Source organism: Pygocentrus nattereri, chromosome 19 (genome assembly GCF_015220715.1).
Source record: "Pygocentrus nattereri isolate fPygNat1 chromosome 19, fPygNat1.pri, whole genome shotgun sequence".
In the NCBI taxonomy this organism is placed as follows: domain Eukaryota; kingdom Metazoa; phylum Chordata; class Actinopteri; order Characiformes; family Serrasalmidae; genus Pygocentrus; species Pygocentrus nattereri.
The window spans coordinates 7,560,410-7,581,749 of NC_051229.1; the positions used below are offsets into that span (position 1 = coordinate 7,560,410).

At 40.5% G+C, this 21,340-nt stretch overlaps 1 protein-coding gene across 1 annotated transcript; it reads right to left on the reverse strand.

The window, feature by feature from the left end:
- Positions 1–7,897: 7,897 nt before the first annotated feature.
- On the reverse strand, positions 7,898–20,033 carry rab18b (RAB18B, member RAS oncogene family). Its single transcript, XM_017702480.2, has 7 exons — positions 19,892–20,033; positions 17,734–17,789; positions 17,176–17,237; positions 14,360–14,432; positions 12,770–12,888; positions 12,042–12,108; positions 7,898–9,689 (listed from the first exon to the last, which is right to left on the reverse strand). The coding sequence occupies exons 1-7, from the start codon at positions 19,957–19,959 to the stop codon at positions 9,517–9,519; spliced, it is 618 nt and encodes a 205-aa protein (XP_017557969.1). The 5' UTR covers positions 19,960–20,033; the 3' UTR covers positions 7,898–9,516.
- Between the last annotated feature and the right edge of the window lie 1,307 nt (positions 20,034–21,340).

The following is a 21,340-nucleotide window of genomic DNA, read 5'->3' on the forward strand; positions in this document are numbered from 1 at the left end:
TGTGGAAACTAAACCGAGAGCCATATTTTTGGGAAGGATTCTGCAAAAGAGCTTCCAATCTGATAAAGAAATAGCACTCCCCATGCTGAAACAGTTAGCTCCTTTCACGTCCAAACAATGCTCTGATGTTAGTATGTATTTGTCCTTAGTGGACAAGTATGTGCATTTCAGTTATGCGCCTCGATAACAATGTTAGATATGCTTTGCGAGGGATCAGATATGTGCACAAAAGCCAGTCTGGAAGCTGTTACTTCACAAAAGCAGGTGTTTATGGAACTGGATGTTCAGGACAGTCTTGTGACCATCACATAACCCATGGCCCTGCTGCTCTGTTTAATTTTCAGCGTGTTCCTCATCCAAAGGTCAGAACAGGGGCATCATTTTTAGTATGTTTTCAGTTTTCCATCACCTGGGGCTGTTTCATCTACTGGAGAAATACACCCTCTGTATCAACACAGTGGAACATTAGTTCAACCACAACAGCATTACTGTCGTTTTTTCCCTTTAGCGGATGGATCCACCACTTCTTCCCCTTTAGCGCTGTTAAAATATCAAGTGTTTTGCAGTTTGAGGAGAAATGCTTTATTGGAGCTGTAAGACCTGGGCTTTAAAAACCAAACATAATGCGTCTAAATCCAGTTGTGATATGGCTAAGCAACCAGATTATCCTGACAGTTCTCTTATTTAGTATTCTTACAAAGTGTTGATCCCCCCCTCAACTACAGTACGGGGCCAAAGTCAGAGACCACTCTTTGTTTACTTGGTTTCCAGTTAAAACGGACATTATGTAAGGGTTATTCAATATGTCTGAGGAGGTGAGATCTAAAATAATCCCCTTGCATAAGCAAGGGATAAGTCAAAGGGAAATAAGTTAAAAAAAAAAAAAAAAGATAAAAGCTACAGAAAAAATGGAACTGCTAACAACCGTGCAAGACCTGTCATCATCAGATGAACAGCACTTCATGAATCCACAACACTATGGCTCAGAAAGGATGTGTAGCTGTCCAGAGGAAAGAGAGAAGAAGCTTCTGGGTCCGTATTACAGAAACGTCCCGTCTTTTTGTCTTACGTTAAGATCTGAGAGGTCAAGATGCAAATTCGCATTACTGAAGCAATTCTTATCTTCCTTTATGGATCTTATCTTACAGCACCTTGTCTCAAGTTAAGAAATCCTAACTTACAGTCGACAATCAAGTGTCATGTCTGTTGCCTAGCAACCAAACATACACGCAGAGCTGAGACAAAAGCGTAATCAAAAAAATCAAGCTAGTCAGCCAGACAGCTACGTTGGCTGCCGTTACTGATGCACAAAAAACTCAAGCAAACCTAAAGTTAAGACGCTCTGGGATTGTCTTAATGTCAGGACAGTATTTCGGGGATCATGCCTGGCTAGGATGTTTCTGTAAAGAATGTTGGAGATGGAGCTGCCGGGTAGAAGGAGAAGAGGTAGACCTCAGAGAAGGTTTATGGATGTAGTGAAGGTGGACATGGAGATGGTTGGTGTGAAAGTAGAGGAGGCAGTAGATAGGGCAAGATGGAGGCAGATGATCCGCTGTGGCGACCCCTAAAGGGAGCAGCCGAAAGAAGAAGAAGAAGGATGTTTCTGTAATACTGTTTTCTTATCTTGAGTGAACGGATAAGATTATGAACTTAAGAGCTGGTGTTCTGTGACACCTTCTGTCCTAAACTCAGTCGTCAGTTGTCATGGTGACTAAGCAGATAAGATTTTAGACTTGGGACGTTTCTGTAATACGACCCCTGGTGTTCTTAGAGCAATATATAGGCCACCATAGAGTCCAGACCTCAGCATCAATGAATGTGATTACTCAGATCATAAGAAGCAGAAAATACAACCAACTTTGAAGGTGTGGAAAAACATCCTGATTTCTTTCAAAAAACCGAGTCTCCTGAAAAGAATAAAAGCTGTAATAAAGGTAAAGTTCGGAAGTCTGGAGAGGCCATGAGGCAGTTAATCTTCTGGATAGTTATTTTGAGATAACAAGTTGTCTTCTTATCTCGAGATGAAGTTGTTATCTTGAAATAACAAGTTAATTATCTTGTTATCTTGAGACAATAAAGTTATTTTGAGATAATGTTACTTGTTGTCTTGAAATCACAAGATAAGTAACTCCATCCATTTTCTAAGCCACTTCTCCGTCAGGGTCGCGGGGGGATGCTGGAGCCTATCCCAGCAGTCTTCGGACGGAAGGCAGGATACACCCTGGACAGGTCGCCAGTCCATCGCAGGGCAGACAGACACAGACAGTCACTCACACCCAGGGGTAATTTAGCATGTCCAATTGGCCTGACTGCATGTCTTTGGACTGTGGGAGGAAACCGGAGAACCCGGAGGAAACCCACGCAGACACGGGGAGAACATGCAAACTCCACACAGAGAGGACCCTGATCACCCGGCCGGGGAATCAAACCCAGGCCCTCCTCACTGTGAGGCGACAGCGCGACCCACCACGCCACCGTGCCGCCAGATAAGTAACTCATTATCTCAAAATAAGAATCGAGACAATTACAGATAAAGCTCATGACCTCTCTGGACTTCTGTAGTAAAGAGTGGACACAGTAAACACTGGAAAAAATGAGATTATATTTAGATATTGAGGCATATATTTCAGCTAAATGTTTGCTTTTTTCCTGATGCTGAAACATGAACATATATAACTGCCATTTCGATTAGAAATTATGACCGGATAAATGAAACATGGTCTCTGACTTTTGCGCATTACCGTAAGAACTTCGAAACTAAATGGAGGAAATCCTTCTTAAAAGGTGCATCTGTACGTAAAACTGGGAAGTGAGTTAAAAAACACACCCTAAAGAAAAACATCCACGGCAGTCATAATAGTGGGACAGACAGGTTGTTGGAAACTTTATACAGTTTTCTTTTAAACTGACCACCGTCTCACCATCAGAGGAATAACACCTTTGCTGACGAGATCCATGAATATGCCATTACGCTAGACAAACATATTCCACGAAGAACAACCATGACCGTGTTGGTATTTAATGACAGACAAATTTTGGTGTTTTCATTCCTGACGTGTTCATCAATATGAAACCAGACTTGATCTTTTGATGCGCTGGGTGAGTGATGGACGTGCTGAAGGCTGGAGTGTTGGAGGAGTGACCTGAGGTACACCACATGTGAGCGCAATAACATGGAAATTGCTGGCACATGAATGGTTCTACTCATCCTGGTATTTATTGCCACAAGCTGGCCAAGTTTGGAGTCTATTCTCCGCTTATTGCCTTAGTAAAAAGATACGGAGGTGTGGGATCGAATTCCTGTCTATCTACGGTCGTCTCTGACTGACCCGTCTCACTTTGAGGGAGGCAGCAAAAACTGACCAAAGTCATCTGGAGTTCATTTTCTGTCATTCTAAGTATTTACACAATTTGTCTAAGCATGAATTACATCAGCATTACACAATAAGGTCTTTAATAATCTCTCATAGAGTAGAGTTTAATGTTATTGGACATTTGTGGAGGGTCTTTTGTGACAGATTTTAATGTCTTAGTTTCAATGTTCTCAATCATGAGTGATTCTCTCACTACCATACCCAGTAAGCATTATGCAAATACATCATGCCATCCCTGTGATATTAAAAAATCCTGACCTGAGAACCCACAGAAAAGAACTACCACTCTGTAATGTCTTCTGGGTTTCTCAAACGCTAGAGGGCGCTCCCGAGCGAGTCCAAAATGAATGGGTTAATATGGAGCATTTGAGTAAAATCATAGTATAGAAATGCTTAAACATTTTTAATGTGAAAGAATGCAGCCGCTTCATGAACAAAGAGCAGCATAAAACATTTTAACGCTGCTGTAATATTTTTAAACGCTTTTAAACTTGAGTTATAGGAGTTTAAAGCAGCACATCATATCACATCATGATGCCAGTGAGCGCAAATAGCCATGCAGCTCCGCTCACCAATCAATCAGCACTCAGTAGCAGTAATGCTAACAGTGTTCTGCCCAAAACCTGTTTGCTGTAGAAAAAAGGAAACATACAAGTGAGTTTTCTTAGCTTTTTACGTGAAATACATCCTTCTACTTCATAAAATGAAAGTTCTAGTCAAGTGATTAGACTGTTTAACTTCTTGTTTTTGGCTCTTTAGTCCCATTCACCCCCATTCATTGAGGACTCGCTCGCGGGCGCCCTCTGCTGTTTTGCAAAACTGGCTCTCATATAACAAAGGAAATAAGAAGTGGCCAGGCTCCTCATAAACTGGCTCTGTCCTGACTGCTAGCCTAGCCACTGCTCTATAGGCTAGTATTAGTGTAACTAATACTAAACAGTGATTCTATCTTTAAATTTTTTTTTACATATTTTTACCCAGGGGCAGTCGTGGGCTGGAGGTTAGGGAACTGGCCCTGTGACCGGAAGGTTGCCGCTTCGATCCCCAGGGCCGACAGTCCATGACTGAGGTGTCCTTGAGCAAGACACCTAACCCCCAACTGCTCCCCGGGCGCCGTGGATAGAGCTGCCCACCGCTCTCGTGTGTGTGTTCACTAGTGTGTATGTGGTGTTTCACTTCACGGATGGGTTAAATGCGGAGGTGGAATTTCCCCGGTTGTGGGATCAGCCAGTGATTAACAGCCATCTGAAGATATCCCAGGTATCGAGATAGCCTGATAGATCCCTTGGTTAACTGAACATTCACCTTGTTCTCTTCATTTGACAGATTATTTGAGTTCTCTTCTTTGAGACGATGATTGGAATTACTACTTACACAGCTGCGATATTTGATTTCCTAGCAGTAAAGTAAGCTGCCTTCCTTCTGCTTTTACCAGCTAATAATAATATAAATTAGAATTATAATAATAACAAAAGTTCAAAGCAGCACACCTCCAAAAATCCACACCAGCAGTTGTAGTTGTAGTTCAGTTGTAGTCCAATAGTTCCTCCCAATCATCAGAGGGTTTCCTGGTGCTACATAGAACCAAAAGGGTTTTTCTATTGTTACAAGCTCAACATTGTAACAACAACAGAACCCTTTTGGGTACTATGTTGAACCATTTTTTAAAAAGGTTCCATATAGAACCATCTATAGCACATTCTCCATCAATCTGAAGAACACTAATGATGCAAACGACCTTTTAATCATGCAGAGGGTTCTTTATAGAATCTTTTTTTTTTTTTAAGAGTGCATTTCAACTCATCTCTTGGATGTGCATCAAACCTCCGTTACAGAAGTGGTCACTCAGTCCTGAGGGGCAGGAGTGGATTATTCAAACGGAACAAACACGCCCTCCGCAGGTTAGATTTGTTGAGCCAATCAGCTAGCCATGCAAACCTTGCAGTGAAGAACGTTTAAGAGGTTTGAACGTAACGTGTGTCTGGCTATAAGTCGTGGTGCAATGCCCTTTGCTTTTGTTCCTGTTAGCTGTGTAGCCTTTAGCAGCTAGCAAAGTGATGACGCTGTCATGCATAACAGATGGAGTAGCTTGTAACTTGAAGCCCAGCAAATCCAATGCTATGGTTTTGAAATGTTTGGCATTTTGAAGTAGTTTATCGTTATAGCTTATGAAAACTTTTGTCTGCCACCGTTTCGGGTTTGAAAAGGGAAATGCATCAGACACGCAATGATTTCTGGGCAAACTTTCGGCACACGTTCACTCGATCCCTCGCCCCTCCGAAGAGCTCATCTAACACCCTTCACTTGAGCTAATAAAGTGATGGAACAGCCTTAAGATGGCGCTGGGGGGTTCCCCCAAAGGGAAATGTCGAGGCCAAGTGGACGAGGGTTTGTTAAAACCAGAGGTATATACACTACACTGCCAAAAGTATTCGCTCGTCTGCCTTCACACGCATATGAACTTGAGTGAGATTCTTAATCTATAGGGTTTAATAGGATGTCGGCCCACCCTTTGCAGCTATAACAGCTTCAGCTCTTCTGGGAAGGCTTTCCACAAGGTTTAGGAGTGTGTTTCTGGGAATTTTTGACAGTTCTTCCAGAAGCGCATTTGTGAGGTCAGACACTGATGTTGGACAAGAAGGCCTGGCTCGCAGTCTCCGCTCTAATTCATCCCAAAGGTGTTCTATTGAGTTGAGGTCAGGACTCTGTACAGCCCAGTCAAGTTCTTCCACACCAAACTCGCTCATCCATGTCTTTATGGACCTTGCTTTATGCACTGGTGCACAGTCATGTTGGAACAGGAAGGGGCCGTCCTCAAACTGTTCCCACAAAATTGGGGGCATGAAATAGTTCCTTTCACTGGAATTAAGGGGCCGACCCCAACTCCCAAAAAACATCCCCACACCATAACCCCCCCTCCACCAAACTTTACACTTGGCACAATGCAATCAGACAAGTACCGTTCTCCTGGAAACTGCCAAACCCAGATTCGTCCATCGGATTGCCAGATGGAAAAGCATGATTAGTCACTCCAGAGAACACGTCTCCACTGCTCTAGAGTCCAGTGTTGGCGCTTTACAACACTGCATTTGACGCTTTGCATTGTGCTTGGTGATGTAAGGCTTGAATGCAGCTGCTCAGCCTTGGAAACCCATTCCATGAAGCTCTCTATGCTGTTTTTGAGATAATCTGGAGGCCACATGAAGTTTGGAGGTCTGCAGCGATTGACTCTGCGCACTATGCTCCTCAGCATCCGCTGACCCCACTGTCATTTTATGTGGCCGACCACTTTGTGGCGGAGTTGCTGTCATTCCCAATCGCTTCCATTTTGTTATAATCCCACTGACAATTGATTGTGGAACATTTAGTACCCAGGAAATTTTATGACTGGACTTGTTGCACAGGTGGCGTCCGATCACGGTACCACGCTGGACTTCACTGAACTCCTGAGAGCGACCCATTCTTTCACTAATGTCTGTAGAAGCAGTCTGCAGGCCTAGGGTCTTGGTTTTATACACCTGTGGCCCTGGAAGTGATTGGAACACCTGAATTCAATGATTTGGAGGGGTGACTGAATACTTTTGGGAATATAATGTAAGTGTGTAAAATAAATGTGTTTCATCCTTCTATCAAACCTCACTATAGTTGCTACAAAAGCATGCATTTGTGGGCGAAGCATGGATGGGTCAATTGCAAGCACAGTTCATATAAACAGTTGATATAACAACTAAGGGTGGAACAGCCCAGGTCACTGATAAGTAAGGCTCTCCAACGGATAATTTAAAAACTCTGTCTTAATGGGATGTGATGCGTATGTTCATCTGCAAGAATCTCTTCACTGTGATATTTGTTTCAGCATTTCTAATAAATGCATTTTTAAACAAGATTATCAATATTACCACCCAGAAAATGTCAGGTGGTGCCATCACTATTAAGTTATTTACCACTACTGAAAATGTGCATAAACTAGTCTTTGTACTTTGACACCCATATAAGAATATGCCCTTGAATTCAACGTATTACAAATAAATACATCATAATTACAGATCTCTATTGTTTTCCTGGGGTCACAGTGCCTAACTTGGTCAACTGACCCAGCAAGTGACACAAAAATTACCATTTTTATTATTATTATTATTTTTTTTTTTTTAATATTTGTGAATTTCTGACCATGCACCATGAACATCAACTGGGGTCTTCTTTATGATGCAATACCCTTCCTACTTATTCTCAAAAGGGTATCACAATAAAAGTCCTTTTGTTGTCGGTTGCACTGCATGACATGCGTCATTTACAGACAAAACTTTCAATGAGTCTAATACTTTTACAAAAAGTCGCCTTATTTTGCAACATGTTATGATTTTACATGCTTCAAACCAAAAACCACGCCAAACTGATTTATAAAAAACTTTGTATAAATGCCCCTTTCTAAGGACTTTGAAAGGCATAAATGTCTAAAGAAGATTTTATTGTGATGCACTGAATAGGTATTTACATAAAGGAGGTATTGTAGGAGACTATTATATATGATACGTATTTATTGAATTATTTTATAGGGAAAAAATGGACCTTGATTCTTGCTTTAATGGTATTCTATTCACAACACAACAAATGCAGTAGTGCCTTTGTCACAAATGCCACCGTCATGAAATGACGTTTCAAGCCTAATTTTCACTAACATAAAGAACAAAATTAGACTGGAAAAAAGGTCGATAACATGCTTACTTTTACTTATAGCTCCTTTAAATACAACTGAAATCGTTCACTTCGTTGACTTCTGAATAAAGACTTAAAGTCCACAGCTCAGAAATATCTGTCTGAGGAAGAACAAACACTTCCACTGCAATAATACCAGACGGATTCATATAGTCAGACACAGTGACCAAGAACAATGTTGATTAAACCGATCAGCACATAAACTACTGATAAAACCATCACTGTCACCTATATTAACTCCTCCATCCGACTCATTTTGTGTGAATGCTACCAACAGTGACGGTCGTGTTTAACACGTTGCACAGTTGTGTGATCTAGTCAATGTTAAGGCATGATTAAGTCTTGATTAAACATAGTTGTACAAACACAAATAGGTTCAATAAAAACAAGCCATTCAGATGCAGCCCAGCGTTTTGATATTCATTAGTGATGAACAAGAACGGTAACATATTTTGTAGCTTCTGTAAAGCAAGGCTGCATGAAACCAAGCATGGATAACTGTGTAATTGTACATGCTGAAATTTTCAGATAACCATGGTCCACGTAGAACAGGTAATGAAGCATATGTAGAGCAAGGCAGGCAACCCAAAAAAAAAAAAAAAAAAAAAAAAACTAACAAGAAAGACTAATAAGAGTTATTGCACCTTATTGCAAACCTGATCTACAGACAAACTACCTGGCTCACTTTAGGTTTGCCAGTACATAACAGAGTTGATAAAAAAAAGACAACAAAAACGCATTCCTTATGATTTAGCTCGATTTTTTGGTGGGAATAGTTCTTCCGCATTGACAGAGGGACCATGCTAAGCAACATTTATGAGCCGCATATTATAAAAACAGCAAACAGGACAGTTGCCAAGATAAAAGCAATTAACATTGAAGGAAGTAATGATAAAAATAAGGATGTAGAGAATATGTTACACAGCAAAGGGCCTAAGCAGAGGGCAGAACATCATAACTTCAGGAGGTAAAGACCGTATTGGACATTTTTATGGCTGTTTGCCTCTGGAGTGAGTTCACCAGACCAAAAGATGTCCATTCCCAAAACAATTCCCCAACTATTTCCTTTCTATTGGCCCCTAGCGCTCCCGAAAGAGAGAGGCAAGTCAACTCAGTCCTCTTGCTGGGGGCATAAGTGACTTAGTGGCTTACTGGAAGATGTTTAGAATGTAACCTTAGCCAGGACAATGATGGCAATTCACATAATACATTAGCATGATAAATTAGATGTGTGTCATCTTCATGTTGAAGTGTGTGAGGACAAACGCTGAGTGACAGAGTGTGTGCAAACATCAGAACTCCCTTTGCCTGAGCAGCCCGGATGGAGCGGACCTTCCCCTCTCAGAAGGAGCACTCGTTCAGAAGCTAGAAACCGCCACGTTTCACCTCGTGTCTCAGTCCGTCTTTGCCGGGGGAGCTGTCAGAGTTAGAGCAGGGAGCAGTAGCCTCCGCAGGCGCCGTGGGCTTGCTGCTGATGCTCATTGAGCTGCACGCCGTGGCTCTGCATGCTGCTCTCCCAAAGCCCAGGTGTCTGCAGGATCTTCTCCACCAGCTCCTCAAAGGCACACTGAACTCCATCTCGCGTCTTAGCGCTGGCTTCTGCAAAAGAATTATAGAAACAAAAAATAAAATTGCTCTCAGATCCCTAGTGGAGTCCATCAGCCAAGACATGTTTGGTGTCGGAAGTCTGCTTCTTTGTGTTCGCTCTTCCACCTTTGGAGCCACATTTTATTTCCATTTTACCATCTTAGCTGTAAATATGTCTCAGTATGTGTTAATGTACTTGTACAGGCTAAAAAAATAATACACATTAAACGCACACTTTCTGTTTCTGTTCCACCTTTAATGGTGTCTGGGTCGCCAGAATGTGACTGATGCACCATTTAAGGTGGAACGGGAAAATTCGAATGAGAAGATGGCAAATGAGTAGTTGACTTCAGCCTCGCGACTTCATACTGTTCGACAGTTTATCATTGTAGATTGAACATATCAGGAAACCAGCTGGAGTGTTTATAAACGTCCATTTCTCATCAAATTATCGATGTTTGCTGTATTCACCTGCTATGGTGACCTGCAGTCTGCATGCCAACCTTCAGGGTTAATGGGTGAACTAGGAGTTATACATTAATTCCAGTGTTTAAGACAATTTAATGTTAAGACTGTGTTAGAACGATCAGCAAAGCTTTATTTTACTGCAAAGTAGAGTTATTTATTCTTACATAAAAAAATCGAATTCTGTTGTGGACGTACAACAGCGCAGTAAAAGAGCCGCATGTTGCCGCCCCCTGCTCTAGAGCTACGAGGCTAAAGCAGCTTAGGTACATAAAATAGCACTGGGAGCACTGTTGAGAATAATGCTGTGCAAAATAACAAAAGTAATGCGGAGTCAAGTCCATAGTATCCCTGCGTTTTGGAATGGGATGATCATACAGATATGGCTGTCAGGTGTCCACTTACTTTTGGCCATAGTCATTTATAAACATTGAAAATTTATCACTAAAAACAGAACTAGCAGCCACCTTGAAGCCTGAATTATGCCTGTACATTTGTCCATTTTGGTCCAATGAAGCAAAATGAGACACCATGCCTTGGCTGATCACCTACATTGAGGGTAAGGGGCCAAATATAGTGTTCATATGTTCCCAAACTTTTGCTTTAAACACTCTTAAAATCTCTTTAGATATTCAGTTGCTTATGATGGTGAAAAGTTGAAATGAGTCATCGGTACAAAGGATATGAGCCTCTGATGATGCATTATTGATGACATCACTCTAAAGCATGTGTCAGGCTCCAGTCCACGTGGACCAAAACACTGCAGACTTCAGCACACCGCGTCATTAAACACACCTGTTTCAGCTCATCAGCTAATTAGCAATGGCTTTATGAACTGAAATCAGCTCAGGAGATGAAGGTAAATGCTAACCTCCGCAGCATTTTGGCCCAGAAGGTCCCCAGTTTGACATGCCTGCTCTAAAGACTAAAGCACATGGTCATGCTCGTGATGACAAATGAATCGCAAAGGTCAGTTCAGCAGCTTATGCAACAGAAAGGCCTAATGACTCTGATAACAGTAATCATGTGAATCTTTCGAGTTACATATTTCAGTCTTACAAGCCAGCCTATAACCTTAATATTAAGTATTAAATATTTACAATGTATCCTGTATAGCTGACTTATTTGCTTAATCAATAGAAAGGGAAGTAAAATTTTAGCTAAAACTATCTAAGGAACATTGTTTTTAACACAGAAATACATGAAAATAAAAAGTATTATAGCTTTTAAACAAGCTTAAGTTTAGGCTTAAGTTATGCATTTTAAAAGTTATTAAATACACAGAGGCCTAGAGTTTAATCCCTTAAACTCTAAGGAACTGAATATGTGGGTCCACGCTTCCATCCTCAGTCATAACTCTCTGTGTGTTACAGATTTTACCACGGTTAAGGCAATTCCTCTTGGAAGTGAAATTCCACTGATTTTTTCACACATCTGGATAATTACAATGTTTAGACATGAGTGGTTTGATGTGAAATGCTCCGTTCAAAGGGAAACTTACTGGGTCAGAATTGTTCACGAGGTGGTGACAGGAACCAGATGTCTGAAGTGTTTAAAAGTTTCTAAAAGCTACATCACCAGGAATGCAAATTTTGGCACATTCTTGACTGATAACTAACTGTCATTAGTCAGCAATTAAGCAGTAAGATAAAACGATAATGATAAAAATGATAGTGCCGGTTCTGTAACCTGGACATTCTAAACATAATCATGGATTCAGCTGTATGATCCAAGACGCATTCTGTGCTGATCTACAGGCTCTGGTGGCCAGCAAGGGCATAAAATCTTTAACATGACAAAGAATTTAATTTGGAAGATAATTTATGAATTTCAACACGCCCATCAATATGCTCCACCATTTACTCATGAAAATGTCAAATAAATAAGTCGAAAACTTACCAATGAACAACATCGAGTGCTTGCGTGCAAATTTTAGGCCTTCATTCCTGTCCACCTCACGGTTATCCTGAAACAAAAACATTTGGATTCTAATTCAGTGGAATAATTTACTAAAAGCACTGAATGTCTTAAAGGAGTTTTTCGGTGAAAAAATCACATTTCCACAATGTTCCACTCACCCCAGATATCAGCCAAGACATGTCGGATTTCCAAATTTTGTTTCTTTAGTTTAAGAGGCTAACGTCGCTAACAAACAATAGAAGCCAATAGTCGCTCGAATCACTTCTGTAAACACAAAACTTTTCTCAGCCCAATCAAAACACATCTAGGTTTTCATTCGGGTCCCACGGGCTTCGTCAAAGTGCTTTGGGTCACAGTGTGACTTACTGTAAACTACAAAAACAAACAACACATTTTAGACAATAACTGTTGTGCAGAACTCCGACTCTTTCTGACTCTTTACTGTAGTGCTGGAGCAAAAGGAAAACTTGGGACACCAAACATGTCCTGGCTGATCAACTACATCTGGGGTGAGCGGAAAATTGTGTACATTTGATATTTCGATAAACCATTCCTTTAAAAGGAATATTTTTAGCTTGGCAAGCTCATCTCCGTGTTACTTAGAATAGTAAATCACTCATGACACAGCGCATATCCAACATGCGCTCTTTACGTTTAGCATATACACGCTGGTCTGATACAACAGTTTATACTGCATATAAACAAACCTTGTCTATTTTGTTTCCAACCAGCATTTTCACGAGGTCGTTGCGTGTGCAGTACGTCTCCAACTCATTGAGCCAGTTCTCGAGCTTTGTGAAGGAGTCCCGCTTCGTCACATCATACACTGACACAGACAAGATCATGCATTGCATTGGTCAGGAATAAACAATCACATCACAAGCTACAACAGACTTTAATCATTAATAGGGGTGTAAAAAACCTGATACACTTGAATATCTGACTATGCACTAAATGTATACGTCCAATACACCTATAACACTGGCCTACGCACATCTTGTCTACGTTCGACACCTGTACCTACTGACCATGCACATTTTGTCTGTCTTTGACTGTCTTTTGTCTTTGCACTGTTTACTATGCAGCTTTTATTACGGCACTGGAAAAGTAGCCCGATAGTGTTTCGTTATACTGTACTACCCTGTATTCTATAATGACAATAAAGTTGAATTGAACTGAAATCTGAATCATCATTATGATGATCTCCATGGACAATCCAGACCGCATCTACACCTCAGAATCAAACTTCTAGCAAATCTATTCCTGCACATATAGATTGACATCATGTACATTTTCTATCCATATCTTGTATAATCTGGAATATATATTAATATTCTATCCCCTGTGTACGCTGCATCTCATTTACCTACCTCAGACTCACAAACTACATACATGTAAATGTGTACAACTGTGCATATCACTGTACGCCATAGCATTTATTTCCTAACTTACGTATATATTGTGTACATGTGTATTAATTATTATTATACAGCATATGTTGATTTAATCTGATATGCACTGATGCACCATGATGAGGCCATCTGAAGATGGTGAGGTATTCTTGACCAAAATATAATTATCAGGCCATTTTAAAATGTAAACTAAGTGTTTAATAGGTATAGTGTGTTCTCTGCTGCTGTGCAAAGAGCTCATTCAGTCATGTTTGTATATCTGGTGCATCTTTATAAAATAATCGCATTAAATTAATAAAATAGAATCAAGCTGAATTGTGGTGAAATCTCAAATCTCATGATGCATGATAAAGTACTACAACTGGGCTTGCAACACATTTGATCAAATTTAACAAATACGACAATTAAAATATTAGAAAAAATTCATTTGAGTAACTGGGACTTGGACCTCATTCAGTCCAAATGGTATTCATACTGCTCTGGACTTCTAGCTAGCAACCTCACCTCTGTATTTAATTCTAAAAATTAATGACAGTATGCTGGACAGTGAACTTTCTGCCCAAAGCACAAATACAAAGCTGAGTTTAGCATGTGCTGAGGTATAAAGAGGTTTTTAAGGGGCTTAAAAACTCATACTGAATCTAAATGATGGACAGTTCTTCACTCACTGACAAGATCTGACCCAAAAGCTCAAACCACACAGGGCTTACAAAGATGCTCCTGAATCTGCTCTCCTGCACTGACATATTCAAACAGTCTCAGCAACCTAGACTGGGTGGCCAGATTGAGCAGAATTGTTCAAATGGAGTCTTGTGGTCCAACTGAGACGGAGATGTGTTCATAAGTTGAGAGCATTTCTTTCGAGTGAGACAGGCTTCCACTCACCTAATATTACTCCCTGTGCTCCTCTGTAGTAGCTCGGTGTCAGAGTTCTGAACCTTTCCTGTCCGGCTGTGTCCTAGAAACATCACACAAAGCTATTTTAATGAGTTGCACTGTGTATATCAGTACTATGTCAGTACTGCATTGCTGGTTTTGTCTTTTCTCTGATTTAACACATCTGATTCAGACCAACAGGTAATGAGCAAGTCCTTTGTGTGTATCAAACGAGTAATCCATAAAACTCTGCAGCACTGCGGCTCCTCAGGACCTGAGCGGAACCGACACCACTACAACGATGCAGTACTGACACCTTGTGGGCAAGGCGATTCATTACTTTTAATACAGGAAAACATCAGAAACAAAAAAGTATTACAGCTATTAAACTCCTAAGAGGCTTATTACTCAGCCATTAACCTTAAAATTTATTTCATATACTGACCCTTACAGTTTAACCCCTTAAGGGAACCATATGTGGGTCAACTCCTCCTTCCTCAATCTCAGTAACCTCAATAACTACATAACCTACAGATGGGCTTCACAATAGCTACAGCAATATGATATGACCGGCTGTGTGCTACAGATTTTACTACAGTTAAGGGAATTCCACTTGATTACCCTAATACCATAAATTTCTACATAATAAAAACGTTTAGTAAATGTTTAGTTTTATAAACAAAACTATTCAGAGTGGTGTGATGTGAAACGCTTTGTTCTGCAGAAACTTGCAGTCAGAACATGTTCACAGTGGTGGTGATGGGAACCAGACATCTGAAGAGTTTAACACCGCTAAAAGCTTTTTCACCAGGGATGCAAACGTTGTCTTATTGTTTAGAGCGACCATTAGGCTACAATTAACTGGTAACGGGCAAGCCTAAAAATCGAGGACATAACTATTAATTATAAAAAGGACAGTTTCGGTTCTGAAATCTGATTGGCTGAGCCCCAAAGCCACTCTAAATTACTCAAAGTATGCACACTTACGAACACATCACACGAACTCTGCATTAATGCACTGAGATACTAAAGTGTTCCTTGTAAGAACTGTGGACCGCAGTACTGACAGATGGGGCTAGGCAGACATATATGCTGTAAATGGCCTAAAACCAAAATAAACATAACCAACATAACATGTTTTGTCCAAAACAAGTGGCTGACAACTGCAATACGTTCATGACTCCAGAACGCCAAACTACAATGGGCCTCATTCTCCAATGTCTTCCTACGTTTTTTCTTAAACTTGTTCGTGAGGAAGGTCCTATGAAACAGTCTACGTCAGATTCATGACGTGTTCTTAAACAACAGAACCGTCTCCACCTTTGTGATCATGAGTTTGTTTAGATTCTGTTCTCAACTAAGAACAAGTCCAAAACAAGGAAACACTGCTGAACGTCAGAATCTTTGCGAAAACTGCGTAAGTGGATTTTAAGAAGACATTTCTTCTTAAGAATGGTTGGTGGATGAGGCCCTATGTTTACAAAATGACTGGAATACATAAATGATGGGCTACTAAAAGATATACGTTCTAAAGTTCTGGAGTTACATTTATCACCCATTACCAGCCCAAACTCAAAGAAACATAAATGCCATTTCCGAACAGCTTCAGCTTAGTTTACCTCAGTACGTCTTAAAAACTGTCGCCTGTCCGCCAAGTCCTTTTTCATACCCATGTGTGGTTTCTTCACGACAGCGTGAATCACACTTTTAGAGAACACAGACAGAACTGTTGTCCGTCTTGCTTTCGATAAGGAACATCACTGTGGGTGTGCCCTTGTCCCTTGAAACATGCTCCGAACAATTGTTAGCAGTACTCTTAATTTCCTGCGGCCATATCTAGCAGGAATCAGTACGAAAAACCTGCTTATTCAAATAGAAACTGTGGATTAATGGAAATGAAATAAAATCTTTCGTCGTTTGTCACTTAGCGGTTAATGGGTTAATCATTTACACCCCGCAGATAGTTATTCCATTAAATACGTACAAATATGTTGCCCAATGTCTTAGATTTTGACTAAAATGTACTTTTATTTTTCATGGAGAGGTACATGCAGGGTGCTGTGAGGCAAAATAATCCCCAAAGAGAACCTTTTGTTCTATTTTACCATCATCAACATTATATATTAAAATCTCAAAGACATGTGTAGGTTCACTGCTGAATAAAGTAATAAAATATGTGAAATAAAGTATGTAAATAAAATGGCCAGACTTTGTTACAGACACTGTGACACCGGTTTATATCATAACCACTCTAAAGAAATCTGCGTCGGTAAGTTTTTCTACAATGAGCCATTTCACATCAAACCACTCTGAATAACTTTGTTTACATCTCAAAGACTGAGTAATGCAGAATTTTTAAAATGCTGGTGGCATTCCCCTTTACATATGGGAAAAGGACTATGACACCTGTTCTCTCACAAATAACACGATTTGATAAAATACAATATTCGTTATGTTTTTTCATGTATGACTTATAATAACTGAGGTAAACAATTCTTCTGTCAGGTAAAACAGTCTGTTATCAGTAGGTAAGCAGTCATACATGCAACACACACAGCATTACAATGGATGTTAATAACTTAATGCATTAATACAAAACTCAGCCAATGTGTGCAGTCCAATGTGTGAGTACTGAACACTTTACAACAGCTGCAAATGTGGCTCAATTAGATTTTACAATGTATTTTATGAAAATCGTAAATTAAGAGGTCAGGTCATTAATAACTAAATAATAAGCCTAGGGTTCAAAGGGTTAAGGAGAAAAACACTAATAAAATAATTTGACATGTTACTTAAGTACGAAAATTAGCCACAAATGTACTCACCCATATTGCCAACTTTGCTCTGTTGCCATCTACTGCTATGGTTTTCACTTTAAAGTCCACACCTAGAATGGAAAGACACCAATTTCAGATGAGTTTGTCCTATTTATTTGAGCTAATGTTCAGTTACGACTCACCTTTGACGATATTCAGTACCTTCAATTTCCAGACGTGTACTTGAACAATACTAAAGCTGTAATTATAAAGATCCGGGCCAAGATTTGAGCTGTTTGGTTTAATCCACTACAATTATGTGACTGGCCAGAAACTCTGGTCACTACATAAATATGCCTGCACTCACTCACAAATTAGTAAAGACAAAAACCTTTAGAGAGGAAAAAAAGGTGAACCTTCCCTTTAAAGAGGTCTTTCGTGTTACTTTTAGAACTGGTCAAGGTAAGTATTCACTAAATCTTATTAAAGCACATTCGAAAGCTCAACAGCAGCACGTGTGCCTGATTAAACTCCATGCTGACGTAATGTCTCTAATATGCACACTTGCTGTTAGAAATAGCTCAGTGAATCAGACAGCTCACTAAACAAGATAAGATTTTGACTCACCGATGGTGGCGGCTAACTCTGGGTCAAATGTGTCATCTGTGAACCTCAGGAGCAAACTGGGAGACAGGATTTCAGCACAGTTAGCACCATAATGTATTAAAGAAACCTTTAAACCACCCACAGCCTCTTCAACTCCTTGAGATCACCGGTGGCTCCAAACTGCACTTCATCATATTCTTCATAACTTTCATATTTCATACACTACATTTATAAGCTGGGCGTCGTATGAGGCTGTAACTCTTCTCTCCAGTCAAATAGATGATGGTCATTTTAAACCCTTATAATAAAAGAAGCTGAACTCAGTTTGTTTTTCTACTGAAAGTCGACCCGTTTTTCCCCAAATCTGGGCTATAAACTACAAACAGACGGCGTCTCTTCAGTGACCTGCTCTGGAAACATTACTTTTATAAAATAACACAAAGAGCATCTGAGATTTTTGGCTTTCAGCAGTACATTGTAAGCATGTGTAGATCATAAAACACGTTTTCTGTTACTTCGAGGGGAACGTTTACTAACTAACTAAATAAATAGAATAAATAATCTGCATTTATTTCATGCCGTTACTGAATAATCTGCCTTACGATTTGGCCACATAAATTCAGATGGCCAAACTAAAACACACCCTGGAGAATAAGAGGATAAGGTCACATTAAGAGAAACTCTTCAACTTCAACGTTAAGAGACCCTTATTAGTCCCACAACGGGGAAATTTCACCCATCCGTGAAGTGAAACACCACATACACTCTAGTGAGCACTGAGCACACTTGCCCGGAGAGGTGGGCAGCCCAATCCGCAGCGCCCGGGGAGCAGTTCGGGGTTAGGTGTCTTGCTCAAGGACACCTCAGTCATGTGCTATCGGTGCTGGAGATCGAACCGGTGACCTTCTGGTCACAAGGCTGGTTCCCCAACCTCCAGCCTATGACCCCTCCAGGGTTTAGCTTTAGTTTATGCTACCGTCATGAACCAGAGAGCCGGTGCTTTGGCCCCTTTTTCCAATCACAGAAGATAAAGTGCACAGTTTGACTTCAAAATTTTAATACACATTGTACAATATATCACAACTATTACTGTAATGACCCTTTCCATTATGCACTTTACGTCACACTACAATACTGATGCAACTCAGAGTTAGTCAGGTCTATAATATGTGCTGTTAGACCTCACACCACCCAGTGCCTGCTCTCTGTAAAGACAGCGAATCTGTCTCATGTGCCATGTGAACATGTAAACAGATACTTTTATACCTTATTTTATTTCTCTTGTACTTTAACTTCTGTCTAGATTTATTTCTGTTCTGTATTTTTCTGCATAGTTTGTGTGTAATTATATGTCTTGCTACTCAAACACTGCAATTTCCCTCCGGGGGTCAATAAAGCTCAGTGTATCGAAAATGTAGTTGTGTAGATTTTGATAAAGCCACAGCCAGTTAGCTTAGCACGACAGCTTAAACGCTGGGAAGCACTTCTGACCCAGCTAATGAAATCATACAGTTAGGTGTTCGAGTTTAGCAACAACCAGAGGGAATAAAATAAAACACCTCCAACAATTCGGCTTGGCTTCTCACTCGCCCCTTAGCTAACTTACTTGCTCTCTGTTCCACCTTAAATGTGAGGCGCTACAACACGACCGCCGCATTATATAAGCTGGAACGAAAAACTAGAAGCCAGGTTTAACTTCATATTTCATAAGTAAGTAAGTTAGTTAACCTAGTTAGTTAGTTACGTGTCTCTTAAACTTAGTGGTTCAGCTCAACTACCGTTATTTCAGCCACAGTCACGGTTGTTTCGCAAGCTCGCTAGCGCTAGCTTACCTTAGCTGGCTAAGATGAGTTGATAAGGGAAGCTCACATTTAACCGACTGTTAACTATTAACATTTTCCTGACATTGTGGTAGTTAGGAATGACACGTTTGGGAACATGTGGTAGGTTATCGGGACCCAGTCACAGCCTGATAAAAACGACTAGCCTTGTTTCTTCATCCTGAACTCAACAGAACGGCTGGTTAGCTTAGCTTAGCTTAGCTCTGCGTTAGCCGGGCTAGCCGTCCGCCGCCAACTTCGCTCCGCACATAAGTCGCGGCTTCTGAAGGCTCAACCGCGTTGTCGCGATCTCATCATCCAAACTATGAGGACACGTCGTCAAGCTAAAGCCGGGTTACCTTGATTTCCCGACGCCGCTCTCTCCGATAATCAGGATTTTTAAGGTGGTTAACACGTCGTCGTCCATGGTCTCCGTGTTTACAGTACAGGCTGCCTTCGGCTGACGTGACACAGCTGAGCGGCGCAGCGGAGAACAAGGCCCGCCCACCCTGTGGGCGGCGCTCTTGAAGAACGATGGTTCTTCAAGGGTTCTTTTGTAATGGTTCTGCTTAGAGCCTTGACTTCTGTGTAGAACCATTTAATGCTTTAATGGTTCTCTGCATGGTGAAATGGTTCTTCAGGTTGATGGAGAATGTGTTGTATATGGTTCTACATAGAACCTTTTTTAAAAATGGTTCTACAGTCTTTACAACGATGGTTCCTCAAAGGTTCTTTAGTAAAAGGAATGGTTCTGCTTAGAACTTTGATTTTTGTGTAGAACCATTTAATGCTTTAATGGTTCTCTGCATGGTGAAATGGTTCTTCAGATTGATGGAGAAAGTGTTGTATATGGTTCTACATAGAACCTTCTTTAAAATGGTTCTGCACTCTTTAAAACGATGGTTCTTCAAGAGTTCTTTAGTAAAGGGAATGGTTCTGCTTAGAACTTTGATTTCTGTGTAGAACCATTTAATGTTAATGGTTCTTTGCATCATGGATGGGTTCTTCAGATTGATGGAGATTGTTGTATATGGTTCTACACAGAACCTTTTTAAAAATGGTTCTACACTTTTTAAAAAGGATGGTTCTTCAATGGTTCTTAAGTAAAATGATTCTGTATAGAATGAAGAACACTTGAAGAACCCTTTGCATGACTCAAGGGTTCTTTGCATCTTGAAAGGCTCCTTTAGATTGAGGGAGAATGTGCTGTAGAGGGTACTATATAGAACCTTTTTGAAAATGGTTCTATGCAGCACCCGAAAAGGTTCTTCTATTGTTACGATGCCAAGCTTGGGGGCTATATAGAACCCTTTTCAGAAAGCCTCTATAAGGAACCTTCTATAGCACATTCATGCACATGTTCCATCAATCACAAGAACCCATTTTCTTTTTACCGAAGAACTCTATCTTTTTTAACAGTACACTTAGCACCACTGTATTGTCATGATGTCCAGCTTGTAACCATAGAAGAATCCTTTTTTTGGTGCTAGAACCATTTTCAACCAGATTCTATATAGAACCCCAATAACAGCACATTCTCCATCAACCAGTTCACCATGCAAAGAACCATATCAGCATGACATGGTTCTACATAGAGCTCACAAATCTAAATAGAACCATTCCCTTTACTAAATAACCCTTGAAGAAGCATCTTTGTTCTTTTTGATGTGATGCCAAGTAGTGATGGACAATCCAGCTTTCCAGAGAGTTCGATCATTCGGGTCAATTCACAAATATGAGCCGACCCCTAAACAGCTCTTCATTCAGTAGCATTGTCACACAACCCCCCCCCCCCCCCCCCCCCCCAG

Coding starts and splice junctions, on each gene's coding strand:
- rab18b (XM_017702480.2), bottom strand. CDS start 19,959: ATGGACGACGACGTGTTAACCACCTTAAAAATCCTGATTATCGGAGAG. Junction 17,790..19,891: donor AGCGGCGTCGGGAAATCAAG/GTAACCCGGCTT, acceptor CCTGTCTCCCAG/TTTGCTCCTGAGGTTCACAG. Junction 12,889..14,359: donor AGCACAGGGAGTAATATTAG/GTGAGTGGAAGC, acceptor TGTCTGTGTCAG/TGTATGATGTGACGAAGCGG.